Raw genomic sequence first — 22885 nt, 5'->3', positions numbered from 1 at the left:
GAACATTCCAACACAGACACGACTATTTGCCAACAACACCAGTCAATGAGAGACAGAGTAGATAAGAACTTCAAGAAGACATCAACAACACACAGAATGCACACTAAACATAATAGCGCTTCAACCCTGCCAGGCTAAGGGTAAATTTCCAGCCTGCACACAGTCTCATACGCAGAGAAAGCAGAGGCTTTATATAGCATATCTCCCAAGAGTCACGGTTTTCAGGAGGCAGTCACGGTTTTCAAGCACTGTCCTGCTGCCCAGCATAGCTGTCCACTTTTGCAGACAGTGGGGATCATGGGCTGGTTGGGGAGATCCTGTAATTGATAATACATTAGATTTCCATACCCGAGAAATTGCCTACATACGAGGTATCTTCAATATCGAGGAACGGGTGGGGTATTTAGACACACCCACTACTGTTCCTTTTTTCCCCATAACTGAGCCCAGCCCTACCTCTGATCTTAGCCAAACCCCCTGGAGAGGGTGTCCCCATCAGCCAACCCCGAGAAGTTCCCAGGTATGTAGATACATGCAGGGTTTGCCAGATTTGCGTTCTTCCACAATAAAAACCGCCCATCATATTATTTCTAATACTACCTACCAGGACCTAAATTGGTAATTTATAGGTTAAAACTATCCAGGGTATCTTTTCTTATTGCACTAAACTATCGTAATAAAAATTAAAACTCCATGGTCTGACGTTTCTGGCCACTGATTGGCTGCTTCAATGGAACACATCTCCCGCACCGCATTTAGCTGTGGGTGGGGAAAGGGGCAAAATAAAGCCCCCCTTTTTCACAAAGGAAATGTGTTCTTAGTGGGATTTATAAACTCAGTGGCCCATCTACTTACACGTATCCCCGCATGCACTAAAAACACAAAGATAGTAAGCTAATTTGACCAGGGCCCCCCTTGGCTTTGTTTCTCTAAGTCCACGCTGTTACAGTGCTGTACAACACGACAACACTATATAAATAAAGATATGTTGGATAACAAATGAACGTTTGCTACAATTTTCTACAAAATTGATTTATCCACAGAAAAGCCACTCTTACATTTTGCCAACAGAAGCCCCCAAACTAGTATAAACTGAAAGTAGGACATGTGAGTTGCTGCAATACATCCTCTACGAACCTTTCTAGCTGTTAGCCTCACAATCTAATAGCACCAATTTAAGTATAGTTATATATATATATATATATATATACTATAAGTATATTGATATAATGTCCCAAACTAGACCACCCCATATTTACATTAAGCCTCCAGTGATATGAAAGTTCTGTGATGGTAAGCCACATTCTGGCTTTTCATTTAAAAGGTTCTATAAATGCTTCAGTAAGATTGGTTGCATCTGTAGATAGATATTTACACACACTCACAGAAATGCACATCTGTTTCTTCCAAAAATGCTTTAAGTATCTTGGAAGCAGATGGTTTATAATTCCAGGACAGGCTTTTCTCCCTCCTGAATTCCTGGAATGTTTAACAATAAGAAGTCGGGGAGAACTGGGCCTGCTCTGCAGGAGGAGTAGATATAACTAACAGCCTAATTCATTTAATCACTACTTTGTAAAGACACAAGATGAATGATTAAAACCAAAAACAGAATATGTACAGCAGAAAAAGCAACAAAGACACAAGGAAACAGATTACTAGGGGCAAGGACATATAGAATCCGCAAACACACTGTATATGCCCGTAGCGCTAATAGCCTTGAAATTTCATGAAACCAGGTTTGAGGCAGGCTAGATCCAGATGCCTCAGCCTTGGCTAAGCCACACAAATATACCAAGCCCAGCTTGGTAGACCACTTTACACGTGACCTCTCTTCTCCAGTCATGGTTCCTCAAGGTGTCTACATGTGAGGACCTGGTCTCCAAAAGGAGAATAGGCTCTCAAGCAAGGAACAGTTCTGACTTGACTCATCCCGCACTTTGGCTAGCTTGTCATCACTTGATGATTGAAGATAGGGTAATGCGTAACACTTGATGTAGAGGGTGCTTGATGAGCATCTGTGGGCCCAAAAGCAGAGTATTACCCAGGATCTTTTTAACCGTGTCCTAAAGCATAACCGTTAAAGAATCCATGCTTTCATTCTGTTTAATACTGGCGACACTGGTATAAAGATTATTCCATATTGCTAGAGATACAATGGAATTAAAGTATAAAAAGATATGGTGATAGGTTTGTCTCGTGATTTGGGTTCTGCAGACAATTTCCATTGATGGCTCAGAAATATAACAGTAACATAAACAACAACCTTTTGACTCTTATGAAATTAACCCTGCTTTTTCATAGGGAAGATGTTCTACTGCCATGTGGTTTAAACTGCTCTGTGACACAGTGTCTTATATAAAGGAGGAGTTTAAATCCTGTGAAGAGATGGATACTGTTTCCTTTGTGTTTTTTTTCTTCAATGTCTGCCACAGCTGGAATTACTGATCTGATGCCTGAGGGATCGGAGGCTCTCCATGGCCGCTCTCTGCATGTATTAATAACAATATTATGGTGTTAATAAAACACTCAGCCCTCACAATGAGTGTTGCAGAGAGCCTATTAGCATAACAATGCATGCGTTGGGAGCTGCCTCTCACAAGCCCTATTATCCAACCACATTCTATACATTAGGCTCTGCTCCTGATCTGCAGAATTACATTGTGAGAGAGAGCAAGCAACGACTCCCACTGAGTGCTAACCACAGAGTAGAAACTAAATGAGGGGCTTAGATTTCTGAAACCATAGACCACACTGGTGTCAAAAAGCACCAGGACCACAAAACGAAACTGAAGATGAAGTGTTATATTTAGTACCGTTTGTTAAAAGACTAGGGCTCTTGTTTTGTTTACACCAATTTGTCCAGCAGAGAGTAGAGAATGACCGAGGAACAGCATAAATTGCAAGATTATATTGCCTAAAAGCATAGATTTTGAAACATCTGAAGAATTTAAAAGCCACATGTATTCAGGTGAGATCTTTGTTCAATTTTTTAAGCTCCGATGGAAAGATTACATTCTTAAGCATATACATAAAATACTAAAAAAAAACAAAAAAAAACAGTATTAATGTTTTGAGGAGCTATGGCTTCCTGAAAGGCATAAGGGAGAGAGACGTTGAAGAATATCAGGAATGGATTAAAAAAAGAACGTGAAACATTGGAACAAGAGGGCATTCATTTAATCTCCGAATACATATTTTTTTAAAGCAATCGACATTACAGATGCATAAAAAGAAGGAAAAATACCTAACCCAAGAAATAACATATCAGCCATCAGATGTTACCAATATCCTGGACAAATGAAATATACTGTACACATCCACAGGAGATTTTAATAGAAATAACCATTACCGCACTGAGAACTGCTAGATTCCCTTACGTGCTTAATCCATTAGGGTATTATGTCCGCTATCAAGCACAAAACACTTTCTGTAACTGCAGAAATGTGGCCTTAGGTCTCATACTACGTTGAAGCTAGTAATGGTGGTTTACCATAACATTTCCTTAATGCACCGAAAGACAAATCAAACACAACAGCGAGACGTCTGCTAACATGGTAGGGCTTTCAAGTCATGAAATATATGATCTTTATTTCAACTAAATTAACAATAGAATGAATAGCTTTGGAAGGAGATGTATTTTTTTATTTGTTCTCATTGTATCCAAAATAGCAATCAAAGTTATAATCCAGTTCATTTAAGTTTTACAAGGAAAGAAAAAGCCATCACATAATTTTCTGCAAACAATTCTACACAGATGCATTTTTTAAACTCACATTGCTACAGAATACTAAACGTCACATATGCCTAAAAATGTGGGTGTCAAACACAAGAATAAACATAATAATAAAATAGGTTTTCAAGTAACTTGAGAAAAAAGTACTTCCAAAGTGTCCTGAAAACGAATAATTCAATTCAAGATTTTTTTTAGTAATATTTTTAGGAGTCACGCCTTCCTGGCTCCTGGGATTTGTCAAACCCGAGGTTGGATTATGCAGGAGTTTTGTGGAAAGAGTTAAGACTTCTGTGTTCCTTCTGCAGCAGGACTGGAATTCCACTGCTCTATAAATTGAGATTTGCTCATAAAACCTTGACAGAAAGGTTCAGGGGGAGGTTAGATTTAGTATTAGGATCTGGGAATACCAGGTTTCATAGTTTGGATTGGGATTTGGGAATGTGAAGTTACGCAGTATATTCTGAGATGTGGTAACATCAACTCCCTGTCTTGCATGGAGGCATCAATGCAAGTTTGCCCACTTTATAATAAATTTATATAACGTTGGGGGTCACTGGGTTGCTATTAACCTTTTTAAATGATGGGTTAATATATAAAAAAGAGCCAGTTTGTGCTGACCCACAGAACCCAACACAATGTCTATGCAGACAATGCGATCCAGAATGCACGACTGTGATAGAAAAATGTAAGGTTCCTTAAAGTGCTTGTATTGTCTGAATGATGGTGGTGGGTTCTTCACCCTGCCTGGGCATTCTGGTTGCAGGCCCATATACAAGTAGGGCACCATAGGAGCATATGCTTGGCGTAAGTACTTGTTACCGTAAACCCAGCATAGAAGCAATGCTGAACATGAAGCAGATACCTCCCTTGGAATACATACATGCACAAAATGCACAAAGACTCCCCGATATCACATATCTATAACTGCATCCATGTCTGAATAACCTACTTAAAAAAACATTATTATTTAATCGAATATTCAGACATATCAATGAAGCTATGGGGAGTTTATGTCTGGCTCCCCTCCAGTAGATAAAGAATGCTTTCCCCTCCAGTAGGCCAACAACTTGGGCATAAAGCTAATTATTCCTTTCACACAGATTCTGAAATCAAGTAGGGTGCCACAGGTCCGAACACTATGAATTTCCAAGCAAGCCAGCACTGTTAATGCAAAAGCTATGTGGCTCTTTACAGAAATCTCGCTCATATATTACAACAGAACCAAAAGTAAAAAAAAACAAAAAACAAAAAAAAACCATAAAATGCTTAGACCGTGAACTAATTTTTCGTTTGGGGCAATGAATAATATAACCTTTTCTCTGCAGAAGGATTCAAAGTGTTATAGGGAAGGGTATATTTTCTCTACTCCTCCTCCTTTGGATGGAGTTCTGTCTGCCCTTGAGTTATGATGACAAAGGGTGAAAAGTCAGGGAAAAGCCTAAACCGCCATAAGCGAACTTTGGATGAACTCGGAGAGAGAGGAGGAGAGTCTGGGAGGTGGAAGATTTTTTTTTCTTCACAATTTTAAAAGTTGGACAATGGGAAAAAAATGGGCAACACAGACAGATCGCAACAGTAAGAATGCACATGGCAAAGATGACACTGTGCAATGAAGAAGAAGAAGCTTAAGCCAATTTGTTAAAGTGAAATACACGTACATACACACACACACACACACACACACACACACACACAGAGTGTTCTATTATTAGATAGATAAGAGTTAACGAGCAGGAGGCTAAATGGTAGCCTGGAATGCCAGGTAAAAACAGGTAATGTTTTCAGCAAGCTGCCTGTCAGATGAATTCAAGCTTGACTAGGTGGACTGATGGCCTTACTATTACCAGGCGAGAGAGGGAAAGGCGGCAGGAAGAAACAGAGAAGGTAGGCTGCGAGGAATGTGGGAAGTGAATGCAATGAAGAAGAGAAGTTTGAAAGTGGAAATTTGAGAACAGAGGGAGACTACAAGGAGAGCATTAAAAAGGAATGTTAGGGGGAGAAACGCAGAAGGACAGCAGCTTTAGTAGCTGGAGAAAGCAAGAGAAATAACAGGAAGGAATACAATGTTTAACCCCCATAAACAAAATTGATAGACTAAAAATACACTGAAGTCTCTCTTTACCATAAAAAAATTGGTCTGTAGTGTATTATCATCACGTTCAACTCACATGCTAAAGGTCCCCAGATCAAAAATTGCTGGCAATGGTTTTTTCTTTGTACTGTAAGAAAATACCGCTTTACGGAGAAAAACCTTCCAGTAGACGTAGAGGTTAATACAGCAAGGGAACGTAGTCATGTCTTGGATAGGTATAAGGCTATCCTGAACACAAAGGGAAAGCCCAGCACCAAGTGAGGTCTGAGGTTTTACAGCAAGTTGAAAGAATGGGCAGATTAGATGGTCTGTAAAGCTCCAACTGCTGGCCCAATAGGTGATCATAAAGGGGAATGGGTCAGGGAAGGGTTATAGCAAAACTAGAGCTGCAGTCAACAGCCGACTAGACTGTGCAAGCTCCAGACTCCAACCATTTGTCATAAATAACGTTCCCATATTTGTTACACAGACGCCTTGGGTTTATAGGAAGGAGGTTAGCGAGAATGAGAAATAGGGGGAAGGGGAGTCAAATAGACTCTAGGAGAGCAGCCATTAACAGACAACGCTGTGGTGATGATGGGAGATTCTACAGAGGCCCAGCATTCACTAAGTGCATGAAATAAATCTCAGAGACTCAAATGATGTAATAGCTCCATCAAAAATATTTTCTGTTTCCCTATACATTAGTAACTCCGTGTTTAGAGATAATGTAATTGAAATCATATGATAAATATACAACACAACTTTTTTTTTTGAGGGGGTTCTGCCACCTGATTAACCTAATTAAAAGCAAAAAACATGGCTCATCCAACAGATGCTCCAAAGCCAAGCCTTGTACTTTAGCTCATACTTAGGACCTTGTGAATCTATGGCGGCACGGACAGGACATCTTGCAGTGCGTGCCTATGGAAGGACCCAAAACCTCACCTCCCTGTAAGCTATCTATGGCTCCATTCCTCTTGGGATCAGAGCCTCATTCAATTCATGTACTCATGAGTCTCACATCTGCCATATACTACGGGTACAATCACATCTGAGACTCTTAAACGCCTACTCCCACCAGGACAGTATTTCTCATATGTAGACAGAAGTAGCCCATGCCGGACATCCTTACCTGTCTTTTCTTTGATTTCACATAGCACATTGAAAAGTGCAGGCTTCATTCTGTGGCAGTTCAGAGCGTGCTTCCTGCAATACATACAAAGGAAAGTTAGAACTGGGGAAGCGCTGGATAGGAAAACGAAGTGGAAGGCGAAGGTTACAAAAGGTACGAGTACAGTTTCCTGCACAAAATAGGACTCTAAATCAAATGTAAATCAGTAGAACAACCTAGAATAGCTAGAATACCCATGCAGCAAGATATAAAGTACACATAATAAACATTTCACCATTTAAATAACCGGGGTCCACCTTTGGATATGACAATGACACTGAATCTGGCAACCAAAAGAAATTGGAAATGTTAAACAAGCTTGGGATCAGTGGCTTTTAGGCCTTGTTTTTCTCATTCAGGGTAAATACGCTGTAAACATAGCTTTATAACTGATTAAATTCCTTGATCAATACATAAATGAACATGAAACCTACAGCAGGCAATGTTTAGGATAATTCAAAAGTTAGCCTGCGTCTACACCACTAATACACGCACAGCTTGTAGGAGACTCGAGTATTTCAGCCTCCTTGTAGTACTATGCTGTACATTTAGAATGAAGAGCTTGGTTGGCCCTGTATAATGTATTCTTAAACCAGTGAGGGTTTTTGTACTTTCCATTATACAAGGCTAGCCTTTCTTTTGCAGGAGAAACTTGCCGAGGTTTGGATTTCATAATGCATGGTTAAGTCGGCGAGTTGAAGCTCCAACTCCCCTGCTAACTATTTAGTGAGTTCTACAACAAATGCATGCCCCAATCTTACCCAATGTTCTGTAATGCCACCACTTCAGCCCAACTAACCAAAACCTACCACCAAGTGTCTTGTGCATCATTTTGGGAAAAACGGATCTAAAGAAAAATATCTACTATTACAAACCTGAAGCTCCATAGTACTGTAGATATTACTTTGGCCCTAATAAAAAATCAGTGATCTCAAGTTATGTGACCAGTTGACTAACGGCATAATCCACTGCTAAAGGTAAAATGCACATATTTACATGCTTCTAAAATATCAATTTCATTACAAAAAATGTTTTAGAGTCTGCAGGAAAACATTATTGACTATTTCTCCTAAATGTAAACAGAAAGGAAACGGGGAAAAAAGTTTTTCTGCTGAATGAAAAGTAGAAGACGCTGTTCCGTTCAAAAGTTATTACTAAAAATGTTGAGCCTTTACTCAAACAGGGCATTTTGAGAAAGATTATGAGGGTCAGTGCCCTTTGGTCTTTTAATTTCCTGGTGCTGCGACATGTAATTGTTGTGTATTGTATGGAAATCGGTCAGCGACGAATGCCCAGGTTCAGGCATTCATAGCTAAAACAATACCCACGCAAAAAATAACTCCCCTGAAAGGCCTTGTTTGTACCCTAATAACTTTTGGATGAAGAATCGCCAAGGAAATCATTTAATTAAGGAAAATATGAAAACCTTTCATTGGATTAAATCCGTTTTAAGAAGCTTTTCAGATTTTATAGCAACAACCTATCAGTATCTGCTTTTGAGTCACATGACAACGATGTGAGAGACACTCTGACCATCATATCTATTTTAATGCACATGACAGCTGAGCGGCCCCTTTAAATTGTTATAGTGTCCTTGCATGGGGGGGATTCAGCTATATGCTAGATGGCTCTTAAATGTATTATTTCTGAGAAGGGTTTGGGCATTCAATAGTACCAGGAATGATATGCAATTAGTTACAAACAGGTTACATTTAAATCATCTTTAAATTATAAAATGGTACATGCATATCCATACGTAAAGCAATGTCATTAAACAAAAGGGGGCATTTCTGGGGCGTTTGACGGGTATGGGACTTTCTGTAATGGATCAGGGCAGCTATAGCAGAGAGCCTCTTGGTGGAGGGTCTATCGCAGCCTCCCAATCCATTATTTGCAAAAATAAGAAGATCAAGAAAGAGTTACAAAATGCACTGCTGATCCTTGGATGTCACGAACTCGGCTTCCTTGGAGTTATTTTCTCTGTCTAACGATCTGTGTCAGATGGAAAAGGCCGGTTCCCATATTACATGCAGGCAGAAAATTATTCTGTACGAGATGATAGAGTGCTCCCTGAGCGTCTTCAAAAATACCCATGAACAGAAAGCTTTTTCCATATAAATGGAGTGAGCCACAAAAATACAAGAATCCTATAAATAAAAAACTATAAGGAAATGGTCGTCCACCAAACAGTCACGCCAACAAACAAAGCAACGCATGACACTACGGTTATCGATAGTGAGAAACCTTCCTGTAATCTGCGCATGCTTCACTAGTCACAATTCCCTACAAAATATTTGCCAGAAAGTCTTTTTTTGGTTAAGGTGGATATAAAGACAGATATTTCAAGACACAAAAATTAGCAGATTTGGGGCAAGCAGCTATCGGATGCCACGTTCTATGTGCCATCGGCTGTTACGGGACTACAACTCCCATAATGCTTGACCTCTGGCAAGTCTGCGATTCCTTAAAATACTTCAAGACAGCATCAAGAACATATTCCTTAACACTGCCTTTAACGTGTTAGATTTTACTTGTCCTGATCATTCAAGGTTTGTTTGTTTTTTATCGTTACATATGCGTGCATTAGTTTTAAAGGAAAAAAAAAAGCAAGTAAAGAAAGAAAAAAAAAACAGCTGCAATTTTAGAGGAAATGATAGTTTTGCTGCCTAATGCCTGTAAGGAAGAATGGAATAAAATAACTCTTCGTCTGCACTCGGCTTCTGTGGGCCTGAAATAAAAACGAGATTTTGCACAGAGGATGCAGCCTTTCACGGGAGAATTACTTGTGCTCAAAACTCAGAGGATCATAATTTATTGATTGTACTTCTCCCAGTTATGTTATTACCTATAGTAAAAATGGCATATATAAATGCTTGCCGTTTTACCCAAGTGTTGGAAATGAAGGAAGCTATTTCAGATATTCACGGATAGGTTTATTTGTAAAAGCCGTATATTTCAGCGCATAAAAACACAGTGCTTCCTTTAAAACAGTTCAAACACCCAAACAACAACAAATAATAATAATAATAAAATTGAAAAAAAAAATAAAATTAAGGAGAAGAACTCATAGAAAAACTAAATCATGAGCATACATGGTACCATGTTTTAAATATCCTGAATTCTTAAAGGGAACCATTTCTCACTTTTATTTTTCCGATTGTTGGTAAAAGAGGTGATCAATGTAGAAGAAATCTGGGCAGAAGCTCAAAACCCTTCCAGATCCTGCTATAGTGTTTCCCGAAGATCGCCATAATTTTTTATTTTTTTTTTAACCAAAATGAAAGCATGGAACTGTAATTTTGTTATCTTTTATAAAGCGTAACGTGAACAGAAGGCCCAATTAACTAGAGATATATTTATGTAAAGAAATGTATCCTACAACCCTACTGTAAACAGTTGCCCCGAGCTCCCAGGGGAAATTTGGTCACCCTATACTACACATTTATCCACATTCATTAATACAATGATTTCTTATAAGGCTTTACTATCCTTGAAAATACTCCACTGATTGAATACAGGCAAATCAATAAAAGGCCAAATTATGTTGACCCCCACTGGCAATAGACTGGTTCCAGGGTATAGAAATTGCTACAAGGTGCATGACCCTAAGAATATGCCTGAGATTACCCTTAAAAACCCAGGACATGCAAGATCTAATCTGAAGAGCTTCCAGGAACGCTAAATGAACAATAGACTGACACAGATAGAACCATTCCAGCGATACTCGGCAAATTTCATCAATTTACCTTTCCCAGGCGATCACGTAGGGGCCAGCTGACTTTATAATAGGGGACACATCAATACTCAGAGTTTGTCCTCCTCGCCCTTTAGATATATCCTGGGTAGTTCAACTAAAGGGCAATTCAAGATATCTAGATTGTAAGCTCGTTTGACCAGAGTGCTCCTTAACTGTTGTTTCCGTACGTCAAATTGTCATGTTATTTTATGTTACTTGCTTTGTCCTGTTTACCCATTGTGCAGCAATGCGGAAAATGAAGGCAATATATTAAATAGTAAATAATAGTGACCTGTGTCTTTTGTGTTCAACCTTACTATGAAGAAAAAAATATCTAAAACATCTTGTATTTAAATTATCTGGAAAAAGGCAACCGTGCGAAGGCTAAGGTGAGTTCACCCCTACCAACTCCTTTGAGGAAACCCCATCTGAGACCCATGGCACACGTAGACAATGATCATTAATCAAAGTATGGTTAACGGAACAAGCAGAATTACCACCCATGCGGTATTTTGCCACCAATATAAAATAACTGGCTTACGGTCAATAATAACTCTAGGAGTGTATTATTTCCCCAATAGACAGCAAAACTTCAGGTTTTGATTTTTGCATAGTGTATCATTTCTGGAATATTAATATTCCCAGAAACTCTTAAAGCTATAAACCAACTTGCTTTAATGAGAGAGAATAGATTATGACCCTAAAATTTCCTAAGATTTTTATTTTCATTTAATTAAAAGGAAATAAGAAGAAAAAAAAAAAAAGGAAAGCTACCATGATATGAAAAGGGGAAAGACTGGTAGATCTTGCTGTCAATTTTATTTATTTTTTAACACAATGGGACAGTATAAGAGATATATATATATATATATATATATATATATATACACACACACACACACACACACATTATATATATATACATAATGTATTAGCATGTCTCAAGCTATAGCTATAGAAGGTTTCTATCTACCATGTTTTTCAGTAGTATCGCCATGTAGCCTTGGACATCACTTAATGACTTCATTTACCGCTGGAAATATACTATTTTCTTACAAGCAGGAGGCCACATCATCTTTTATTAAATTCACACTACAGGGCCACATTACAGTTCTTCTATTTAATACAGTTTCTGGTTACTGTAGTTTATTGTACGCCATAATTATAATCTGGAATCATGTTACAAGACACTCGGCTCTGGATACGTTCTTCAGACGGCTGACTGGTAATGCGAAAGCAGCAAAAAGCCTACGCGTTCTTTGAAATTGTATCACTGTAACGAAAGGCTATTGGCAAAAGTGGACTTGTGCTTGTGCATTGTTACTAGCGGAGAAAACAAGTCTACGCGGCTTTCAAAACAGAACGAAAAGCCATAAGGGTAGAAATACAGAACTTGATGGCAACCGAGAACCATTCGGCACATTTAGTCTGTTTATTTCATTCATTTAACAGACTTGATCAGCCCTTGGTCTTACACTCAGGACAAACGCATGCTTGTCCCATGCAGGTTTAAAACTAAAACCTTCTGCTGGGTGGCTGTTCCACTTATCTACTACCATCCCCTCAGTAAAGTAAAATGCGTTCATTTCATTGTACTTTAATGCCATGTTTACTTGGAGCAAACCCTGTCAATGAGAAATGTTTTGGAACCATCAATCCAAGTTTCATGTGTTAATTCAGATGTATGTTTTAGATTGTAAACTCATTGAGCGGGCCCTCCTTACCTCTTGTTTCTGTGAGTCGAGTTGTTATGTTATATACTACTTATTATTTCATTTTTACCCATTGTACAGCGCTGCGTAATATGATGGCGCTATATAAAACAAATAATAACCATGTAACCCTGTCTACTTGTAATTTCCTAAATGAGGAATTTTAACTAATGATGACATTTAGAAGAGAGTGAAATATATTCAGAATTAATATACTAATAATACTTTATTATTTTGTGCGTGAAATCAGAAAGTGAGTTAAATGATCTTTAATGTTAGCACCATCAGTTGAAACATTATTTAGTAGTTATTGTGCACCCTAATAAATTACAATATCTAATAGACCGCCTTGATGCATTAAATTAGGTAACACAAATATAACATATGAGGGCTCGTTGGGAAGGAGTTGGGATTATTTCAGACTCATCGTGGCATGTCAGGGACCAAAGGATTTTGCATGGTGAACATCAACAGTATCAAATGTCTCTTTGGAGACCATGTCAAGCTAACGAGCGAGAATAGACACTCACAGAGATGAACTAAGCCTTTAGTCTATATCGTCGACCATAAGTGACAAAAATGTATTAGAATAAAGACCTCCTAGCCATTACAACATAAAATGCTGGAGTCTCAATTGGTTAATAATCAATTCACATCAATAGGGGACATGTTATTTGGCCTCTGTGGGGTTAATCTACAGTTGGCACTAGGCAACGATAATTGAGAAGACCGTAACCACCAGCTACCCATTCATACAGTATGTTAGGGCTGGACAAATTTTTTCGGAGCCAGACACACCAAACCGGGAGCCAGCTTCATTTTATTTGTAGGGACCAGTAAGCCCTGCAGAACGTCCACAACAACTGCCATATTTTTTCTGCCAAGGCAGTCACTGCTTAGCCCAAAGATGAGCTTTTACTACAGCCATTCATGTCCTGACCAAAAATAAAAGTCATATTATTCTAAACTACCTTCTTCTGAAAAAATATGTAAAACCTATAAAAAAACTAAGAAAAACATTTCAAATCTCAAACGCAGAAAGCCAATACCCAGCTCTCCATCTACTTTGGACCTCCGTCGTCTATGGCTCTTTAATAGCTGTAGACACACCTGTTTGCATTTAGGATACTGGCAACCAAGAGAAGATAAATAGCATGACACAGAAGAATACAATTTACGAGGGGGATCTCTGTGTGGAAGGGGTCAGATCTGTGATTTTTATGACAACGTACTTGCAGTTACTAAGGTAACAAAAATATTGAATATGAGAAACAAGAAAGGAAAAGGTGAAAAAAAAAGTTGAGGACCCTAGTGCTGTGATCTTTTTAAATATATTGTGATGGGACTTCAATTTATATGACAACATGGCAGTACACCGCACATGGCATTGATACCTTAGTGTAATACAATTATATGCAAAACCATGACAGAACGCACTACAGATGGGTGGACACGTTATAGAATTCCAGAAATAAGCCGATACATGTGTGTGTATTACACACACACACACACACACACACACACACATTGTGAATGTTACTAAACCACAATATAGAATCTGCAGCTTTTCAGTACGCCAAAGTATACGGAGTATAGATCATAGGCACAAGGGAGAGAACGACGCACTAATCCGATAAGGAAAACCAGATTGCCCACTTCACAAACCTCTAAAGCACTAAACACGTTGGACTATATTAACCAACTGAAGTCAAATATAAATATCCGGAAATCCATTACCACTGCTGGGTCTTGGCACCTCGTCTGAGATCTGTAGAAAAGCATAAAACCATGTTTTACGTTAAACACTACCTATTCTTGATATGCAGATTGGAAGAATTTTACTATATATGACCGCAGCACAGAATTGCATAAAAGCATGCCAAGCGGTCTCTATCACGTTCTAAACACAAGGAAACAATTCTACCGACTGTGTCACCATATCCAGGATCAAACACAAAAAAAGGATTTCGATATTTTGTAACTAAACAAATAAAGAAATGTCAAAATGTCACTGGTCAGTAAGAACTTTTACATGATGGAGAAAATGAGACCAAAAAATATATATATGATCCACAATAAGAATTACATCTATCTGTCTAAACTTAGAAGCGGGGTGGTAAGCAGTCAATCCCCCGATGATTGCCGCCTCTCATTTCCAAAATAAATAGAGAGAGCATATGGAGTTAATTAAAGCTTAACCTTTAGACAGCAAAGAGGGTACAAATGCAGACCTTACTATAAATAGGTAAAAAAAAAAAAATAGATTAAAATATATATGTTATAATCAAGTTCTAGAATGTTCTTGGACAGCTAGCCGACACGCGTATTAGGGATATCTTTTCTCGATTTTGGATGAATGGGTAAAATTCAGTCATTTAAATCTTGATGTGGTATAGTTTCCGCTCATGCTCACATAGGGATTTGTTAGTAGGGTCTAATCCTCGCTAAGTAGGCAAACCTTAATTGGTTAATTTAAAAAGGGCGAGGATATAGAAAACATAAAATAGAAGACTAATAGATTGCGAAGGATAAAAAGAAAATAGTGTTATAGTGTATACATCATATAAAAAAGGCATAACCCACAAACTTGCCTTTCCATAAAGAAAGGAAAAATGTATGCGACAACTGGGGGCCGGCAGATACTTCGACCGGGCAACAGAACGCACGGGACACGTTTCTACCATGTTACTGACCCGCGTTTGAATGCAGTTTATTCAGTAAACAATGAGTTTCCACTTAGATGAAAACAAAAATACCTTGGAAATGATGCGTTGTGAAGTGCCGAAGGGGCCCTAGTGTGGTAACGCGGACATTCTCAACACATCCCACTAAGAAAACTGCAATGCCTTTGACCCCCTTGACTGCAAGCCAAATGGATTTAAACACGAAATCACATATATTATGAGGTCAGAGAGCTGGAGTCTAAAATGTCTAACATATTTTCTGAGAATTTGGAAACCACCACTACGATTTCATATGAAGATATAGTAACGGGTAAACAAACGGTTAAACTAATTTAGAAAAGCTAACCACGTGCATTCTGTGAATTACAGAGCAATGCGACTATTAATATTTGAAGGCATACCATTTCTATTATTTTTGTCTAGTATTTATATAGCGCCAACACGATGCGCAGGGCTGTACAGTAAATTCATGCATAGGACTGACCTAATTAAACATAAAAGCAGTGAAGGGCCTCGCTCGCCAGAGCTTGCAATCTAAAGACAGTTACCGATTCTATTCCTATTTATTGTGGAAGGATATGTGTACCTGTGATATACAGAGAAGATCTGTTCACGTCTTCAGATTTGCCTTCTTGTGATGTTCAACCACACACACAGCACCTACATAATCTGAGTTTCCTACTTGCACGCAGCGTGGAATGTGCGTTTCCATGTTCTCCTCCCTGTACTCCCCACCCATGTTTTTCCCCCCCGCACTTTCCACCTGAACTCAACTTTCTTTCTATGGGATCAATTCTAACTTGCCAAGAATAAAAAAAAAAAAAAAATAAAAAAAAAAAAAGAGTAATAACTAATAAGCCCTATTGCATTTCTGCCGTACGGCATCAACACGACAAATAATACATTCTTATTGTTTAAGAACACACCGGCCAGGGTTCTAGATCACCCGGAATACAAACGGAACCTTTTTTTGAAGGCCTCCAGGTAGATTCAAAGCCTCCTAAAGCAGCGAGACCTTTCAAAAACGCATTAACGTCAATAGCTTTGAAATAACCGTGACCGAGCAGTGAAGGGTCCAGCAAGGATGACGCTGAAACGTAACAGGTTCCCTCCCCAAGAACAAACAGAATAGCCAAGGTAACGCACGGCAAGAACTATCCGGAGTTAAACCGCAGAGTAACAGTGTGTTACCGGACGTGGTGTGTGCGTGCGAGTGTGTTGTTTGGGTAAACACGTATCTACACACACATTTATAATACATTACTAGCCAAAAAAAATTATGTTTTCATTGATGTTTAACGGATTTTCCATTCCATTATTTTTTTTTTTTGCACACAGGGCAAACGGAGAAACATAAAACATCCAGCTCTGCGCCTAAACATAGCAAACCCCCACATAATCTGCAAATGTCAAGATTTTTTAATGCAATGTAGAATCATTCACAAATATATATATATTACAGTCAAAAATCTATACATCCGCTACTTTATGTAATAAAAAATATTTTTTCTGTGGGTGATTTTAGGCAGATTGCTAATCTACCCTCAACTAAAGCATTTCAAAAATATACCACTAAGTGATAATTAATTGTATTTTTCCAGCCTTGTGTGTGTTTTGCACCTACGTTCTATATAATAAGATTTTAAATCAGAATAATAATAAATCAACAGTCCAGTATCTTCGCTATGCATAAAATGTACGGATACGTTCACTCATATACGTCTCAAGTAAACATCTCTTGTAGGTCTGTTACAGTACGGCGTCTGCACCTTTCTCCATATCGTATCACTTCTAGAATACACGGTAACATATGCAGTAATTGTGCACATATTTGTTTGCAGAACGTTGTGTAAATTATAGCGCTATATATACTACTATCCTATATAAGGTTATAATAAGGAAAACATTACATGCTGTTCTGCACAATGATACACACATATACAGTAAACATTTGCCCATATTATGTATCCATATACATTTTACCCTGATGCTTGCATGCCGAAGCCTCTGTAAATATTTGTCTTTGTCAGTTTAGGTTTGTCGTGTAGTGTGTAAATTATTGGCACTATATAATTACCAACAATGTTAATATAACTCGCACTATATAATTATCAATAATATTACTGATTTGTGTATAGGCTATTCTACTATTGTGCAATATATATATATATAAATTTATATTTATACACACACAAAATACCATGATATTAATGGTTAGTGCATAGTCTATTGTAGGGTTCTGTAAAAAAAAATAAAAAATAATAATAATAATAATAAAAAAAAATTCATACCCCACAGTAGTTTGCTTTCTTTGCTAGATTTTGTACGATAATACAGCCACACTGCGTCCTGTCGATTGTAAGCTCACAAGAGCAGGGCCCTCTGCTTCTGTATCAGTATGTTTTAACGCGTGTTAATGTTTTTCTTGCCGTCCTATATTGTAACAGCGCTACAGAATCTGCGGGCGCTATACAAATAAATGGAATGTAGTTTATTTGGTCTCCATACACACAGAGCTAGTCAACCCTAACCCTTGATTTAAACGGCTAGCTTATCAACGTATATATGCGTGCGTGCATTCTTATACACGCTCACTCCTTAACTGGCATCTAAAATGGACCGCTGCTTACATTAAAAACAAATCCCTGTGCAATGTGACCTATATATATATATATACATAAATTAAAAAACATACATTACACGAAATGACGTAGAAATTGCTTTCGTAGCCGCTACGCATTAAAGCACTGACACACACACTATTTTTGTTACCTTCCCGGGAAGTTAAAACTGCATGCGAGCTGCATCTTGGCCACAGCAAGAAAAACAGAATGCATTTATTTCACGTTTCACTTCCAATATTTATATGAAAAAGGATAAACATATACATTAAAATAGGTTGAGTCTGGAGGGAGTGGATGGTATATATTATTTTAATATAAAGAAAAGAGGCTGTGGTTAGAAGGGTAATGGGCTAAATGGAATGTAAAAAGAAAACAAAACAAAAGGCCTCTCAGGGCTGATAGGGGAGACTTAAATATACCAACAACAAAAAATGACCTACAGCCCATAGTCTTAAACTGAAGAGGTCAAAGGTCAAATGCCATCTGGGACCATATAGAACTACAGGCAGGGCCAAGTATTTTTGAATTCGACTAACAGATCTACAGTTTTTCCTGCAAGTTCAAATAATATTAAGGGGTTTTATACTGCCCGATGATCTGCCCCCTAACTTCTCATCCTGATGAAGCACCGGCTTGTTTCAAATACTTTAAGAAAATCTAAAATCTCTTCTTGCATCACAGTTTGAGATGACCCCTATATCACAGTTCTTGGGACCTAAAATATTTCCTATAAGGAAAAACAGTAGATCTAGTGACCTTGGGCATGTCTATCTTCAGTATAAGAAGGATGTGACTATTGTATATATTGTGTACTATATTATATTATGAATTTTATAATGTTTATATATATATATATATATATATATATATAAAAATTATATTATATATTATATATATTAAGGTGTATTAGATTTCTCTCGTAGAAGTTATTAGAGGCCCTGAGGGCAACACTCTTAAGACACTTTAGAAAAACTTCAGAAGGCATCATATTTGCATGGCTCGGTCCTTTTGTTTTAATCACTTTCAATTTATTTTCTAAAATTGTTTATTTTTTAAACATAGGCACAGAATTCGAGTAAAAAGCAGGTGATTGATGGGTATGGCAGGGGATCGCAATGTACTCGATACATTGTAAACACGTAGCTGCGGTGTATATATACATTTTTATATTTATACACATAAACACACATATAGATATATATTAAAGTATAAATAAGCTGCAGGAGAGGAGGCAGATACATAGTTTGCCGGTTCTCTGCTTTCAGGTTTCCAGCAAGGATCGCCTTCGAAGCAGTCGCGTTGTGCAGCAGTGTATGTGATGTTGGCTGCTGGAGACAGTGCCAACTCTGTTCGCACACATGGCACGGAGTCTATACATCTATATATTCAGGCGATCGGGAGACTCGTGTGCGCAAGTTGCCGGCTGATCGCAGTAATGTTTGTAAATACATGGAGTCTGCTCACCTGGCCTGTGCTTCATCCAGACTCTGGTCAGTGATGGTCATGATCTGCTGTAATATATCCCCTATGTCCTGCTTCCTGCCTCCCTCCCCCTCGGTGGCTCCAGTGCCATCCTGCATGTGCTGGGACAGGCTGGGGTGACCTGCCATTCCCACCCCGGGGTGGCTATGCATTAGCCTGGGCTGATCATCCATCTCCAGGAGCGAGCCCTGCTCTGCAGCACCCTGTGTGCTCTGCAGCACCCTCTGTTCACCCTGTGTGTGCTCTGCAGCTCCCGTGCTGTTGTAGCGGCGCACAGGGAACTCTTATTGTTCTTCTCTCCCCTGTCTTTGTTGTGGGTCCCTCCTTTTAATCCCAGGGCACAGGAATCCGTCCAGATCCGGACAAGTCAAGAAGACGTGCGGGTAGGATCCAGGTAGAGCCGAAAAGCTCCCACCGATGGGGCTCCGGGAGGGTGGGGTCTGTACCGGAGCAGGGAAGTTCCACACAGCTCGGTGTCCTGCTTTTGTTTGGGCTCAGACTCTGCTCTCCTCCCTCCCTCCTGTGTCTATCCCTCTCTCCTCTAGAGCTGACACACAGCACAGAATGGAGAATGGGTTGTCCCCCTCCTCTTTCGCCCCGCTGATTGGCGGAGAGGGAGGTAACGCACCTCCCTGTGTGGCACCAGATTGGTGGCCTCCCAGGTCACTCCCCTCCCCCTCTTCTGCTTTCTCCTGTCAATCACAGAGGTTCAGAGGTGGGGAATGTGAAAGAGAGAAAAGAAGAGAGAAGAAGAAAAAAGGAGCCAGAAGCAAGAGTCTTAAAGGAGCCGGGCAGTGTTTGTGCGTACAGCAGGAGAGTGCCCAGCACACAGGCTAGGGATAGACATGTGGGGACATTCATACAAATAGGGTGCAGGGGAGGAATAATAAGAATATACATAGAAACATAGAATTTGACGGCAGGTAAGAACCATTCTGCCCATCTAGACTCCTATCTTGCCTTAGATTCAGGAGCTATGTGCCTATCACATGCAGGTTTAAAATCCCTTACTATGTTATCCTCTACCACATCTGCTGGGAAGCTGTTCCACCTACCGACCACCCTCCCAGTAAAGTAAAACTTCCTTACTTTACATGTAGATATACAGAGTAATCGTATAGACAGGTATGGGTATACTCAAAACATGCAAGCCTGGTAACCTATACATGCAGACATAGGAAGACACACACACACACACACCGATACGGTCATTTAGAAATACGGTTACAAACCGATATGGCATCTAAATCACAGCGTATCGCAAAGCGTTATAAATATATATAGCATGACTAATGGTGTGACATAGTAACCCAGTTACAAGGAATTAGCGGGCTGATAATCACCCCATGACTGCAGTATAAATGATTTCATTCAGATTATGAGGGGTTAAATAAATCGCCCCCTCTAGAAAATGAATGGACTTTTTTGTCAATAATCGTAAAACCTCACATATAACTCAGCTTTCTTTTTTTAAGGAGGTTTGGAGAGGGTAACAAGGTAGTCGTGTAAATTTAGTTCTGCATTAAGCATGCATGATTCATTTTACATAGTGCCATCATATTCCATAGCGTTGTACAATGGGTAACACAAAAATATAAATTTCCTCTGTTTTTATCTGGGGGGGGATTTCACCGTAGTTAAAAATAATTTGATTGAAGAAAATGTCAAATAATTTCCACCCATTTTCGGAAAAGCCTCCCTTTTACTCCAATCCCTGTGCATTGTCTCAACATAACCTCATAGCTACACAAAGGGACACGCTAACCTTTTAAATGTGATAAATAATAACTCTATGATCCCCCCGGGTTATCCTCCTGCCTTAAAATTCCCAGGTGTTTCCTTGAAATATATGCTGCCTCTTATACCTAGTTATATGTATTATTATTTTACAAGGGAAAAAGTCAAAACACTTATTCCATCCCATCTTGCTTGCTGTAATACCATTTTCCTTGGGGATTTCTCGAGTACCTTTATAAGTTCAAGTCTGTTATCACAACAGTTGACAAATTTACTGACCCCCCACACTGGTCTTCTATGGCTCCCTTTATAATCATTATAGTGACAACTTATATACATACATATATAACAGTGTCGGAACTACCGGGGTCGCGACTGCGACCAGGCCACGGAGTTCTGCCAGTCAGGGGGGCCCAAGGGGTGCCGAGCGGTTGCTGAAAACGACCGCTCGGCACCTCTTGGGCCCCCCCTGACAGAAATCCAGGACTCCTCTGCTCCCCGCCGCTGCTGCTGCCGCCGCCACCTGCCTCAGCGCTGCCCAGAGTGCAGTGTTGGGAGCGTGAGGCGTTTGTCTCGGGTGCCGGCGCTTCACGCTGAGCGCCGGCATATGACGTCATATGCCGGCGCTCAGCAGTGAAGCGCCGGCACCCGAGACAAATGCCTCACGTTCCCAACACAGGAGTTGACGGTAAGTGACCAACAAAGGGGGGTAGGGAGGGAGTGGGTAGATCGTGAGAAGGGGGGGTAGGGAGGGAGAGGGTAGATCGTGAGAAGGGGGGGTAGGGAGGGAGACGGTAGATCGTGAGAAGGGGGGGTAGGGAAGGAGAGGGTAGATCGTGAGAAGGGGGGGAGGGAGGGAGAGGGTAGATCGTGAGAAGGGGGGTAGGGAGGGAGAGGGGAGATAGTGAGAAGGGAGGGAGGGAGAGGGTAGATAGTGAGAAAGGGATAGATGGGTTGGGGGGGGCCTTAACAGATTCTCGCACCGGGGCCCTGAGGTTTCTAGTTACGCCCCTGATATATAATAAATATATATCTATATACATACAAATATACACTCCTAGATTGTTGACTTCACTCATATGGCACCCACTTTCTAAAGAGGCAGATATGGTATCTGATCTTTTAAGCAAAGCAGGCTATACGGGGCTGGAAGAATGAATGTAAACACAGGTAGAATGTTAATCCTGGGAGAACAAGCAAATTGGAAACAAGAGGAATTGTGCTCTTAAAACACATCCAACTCTTAATTTTTTTCCTTCAGTGGAATTCTGAAACAGCATAGAAGGGATTTTGTGAAGTTATTTCAAATATATATATATTTGTATTACATGCAAATATTTAAAGAGATTCCATACAACTTTTGGCAATACGGTTTCAAGGCACCTAATCGAATACACGCGATGGATTTTTCTATCTTTGTGATTTTAAATATGCAGTACTATTTTACTACAGCTCTACAACACAGTAATTAACATAGTGCACTGCATAATTCTGTACATTTCTATTAATGAATAGACTGCACTATATAAAGACATATATAATCTTGAGCTGCAGAGCAAGGGTAGAAGGTATAACCTCCTTCGCTTTAGCCTTCGGTAGGTGACGTTACTGGAGATATGATCCAATAACAGTAAATATATGTGGCTCTTTTTCACCAAAACTTGGACAGCACTGCCATAAAGATCTGCTATTCTTCCAAAATATCATGGTCTTCATAGGTGTCCGCAGAGTCGAGAAGAAGGCATATACCTCCCCTTCCTATCTTGAAGCTTTTAAAGCCATTAATATCTCAGCTTCTTTTTTTCATGTTACCAGATGGGTCATCCTTATAATATCTATGTCCGCTTGCAAATCGATCGAGCTGGATCCATCAGAGGTTTTGAGATGTTGTCTGACCCACTTTTTTGTCACTTGATAAAATGGGGGGGG

General features: G+C 39.5%; 1 protein-coding gene across 4 annotated transcripts in view; it reads right to left on the bottom strand.

The window, feature by feature from the left end:
• Positions 1-19392, bottom strand: part of LOC149283318 (pre-B-cell leukemia transcription factor 1-like) — a 76673-nt gene extending 57281 nt beyond the window's left edge. For 2 of the 4 annotated variants that reach the window (XM_089497661.1, XM_089497663.1), the window contains exons 1-3: positions 19202-19392; positions 18274-18289; positions 6943-7012 (exon numbers count right to left, since the gene is read on the bottom strand). In XM_089497661.1, the coding sequence (XP_089353787.1) occupies positions 6943-7012; positions 18274-18289; positions 19202-19392 (277 nt within the window). Of the gene's footprint in view, positions 1-6942; positions 7017-18273; positions 18290-19201 lie in introns of all 4 variants that reach the window. The other 2 variants (XM_089497662.1, XM_089497664.1) reach the window with 1 other exon arrangement.
• Positions 19393-22885: the final 3493 nt, after the last annotated feature.

This window comes from Sceloporus occidentalis, unplaced genomic scaffold (assembly GCF_023333645.1).
Source record: "Sceloporus occidentalis isolate IW3139 unplaced genomic scaffold, rSceOcc1.0.p SCAF_106, whole genome shotgun sequence".
Classification (NCBI taxonomy): Eukaryota; Metazoa; Chordata; class Lepidosauria; order Squamata; family Phrynosomatidae; genus Sceloporus; species Sceloporus occidentalis.
This window is presented reverse-complemented; position numbering and strand designations above follow the sequence as displayed.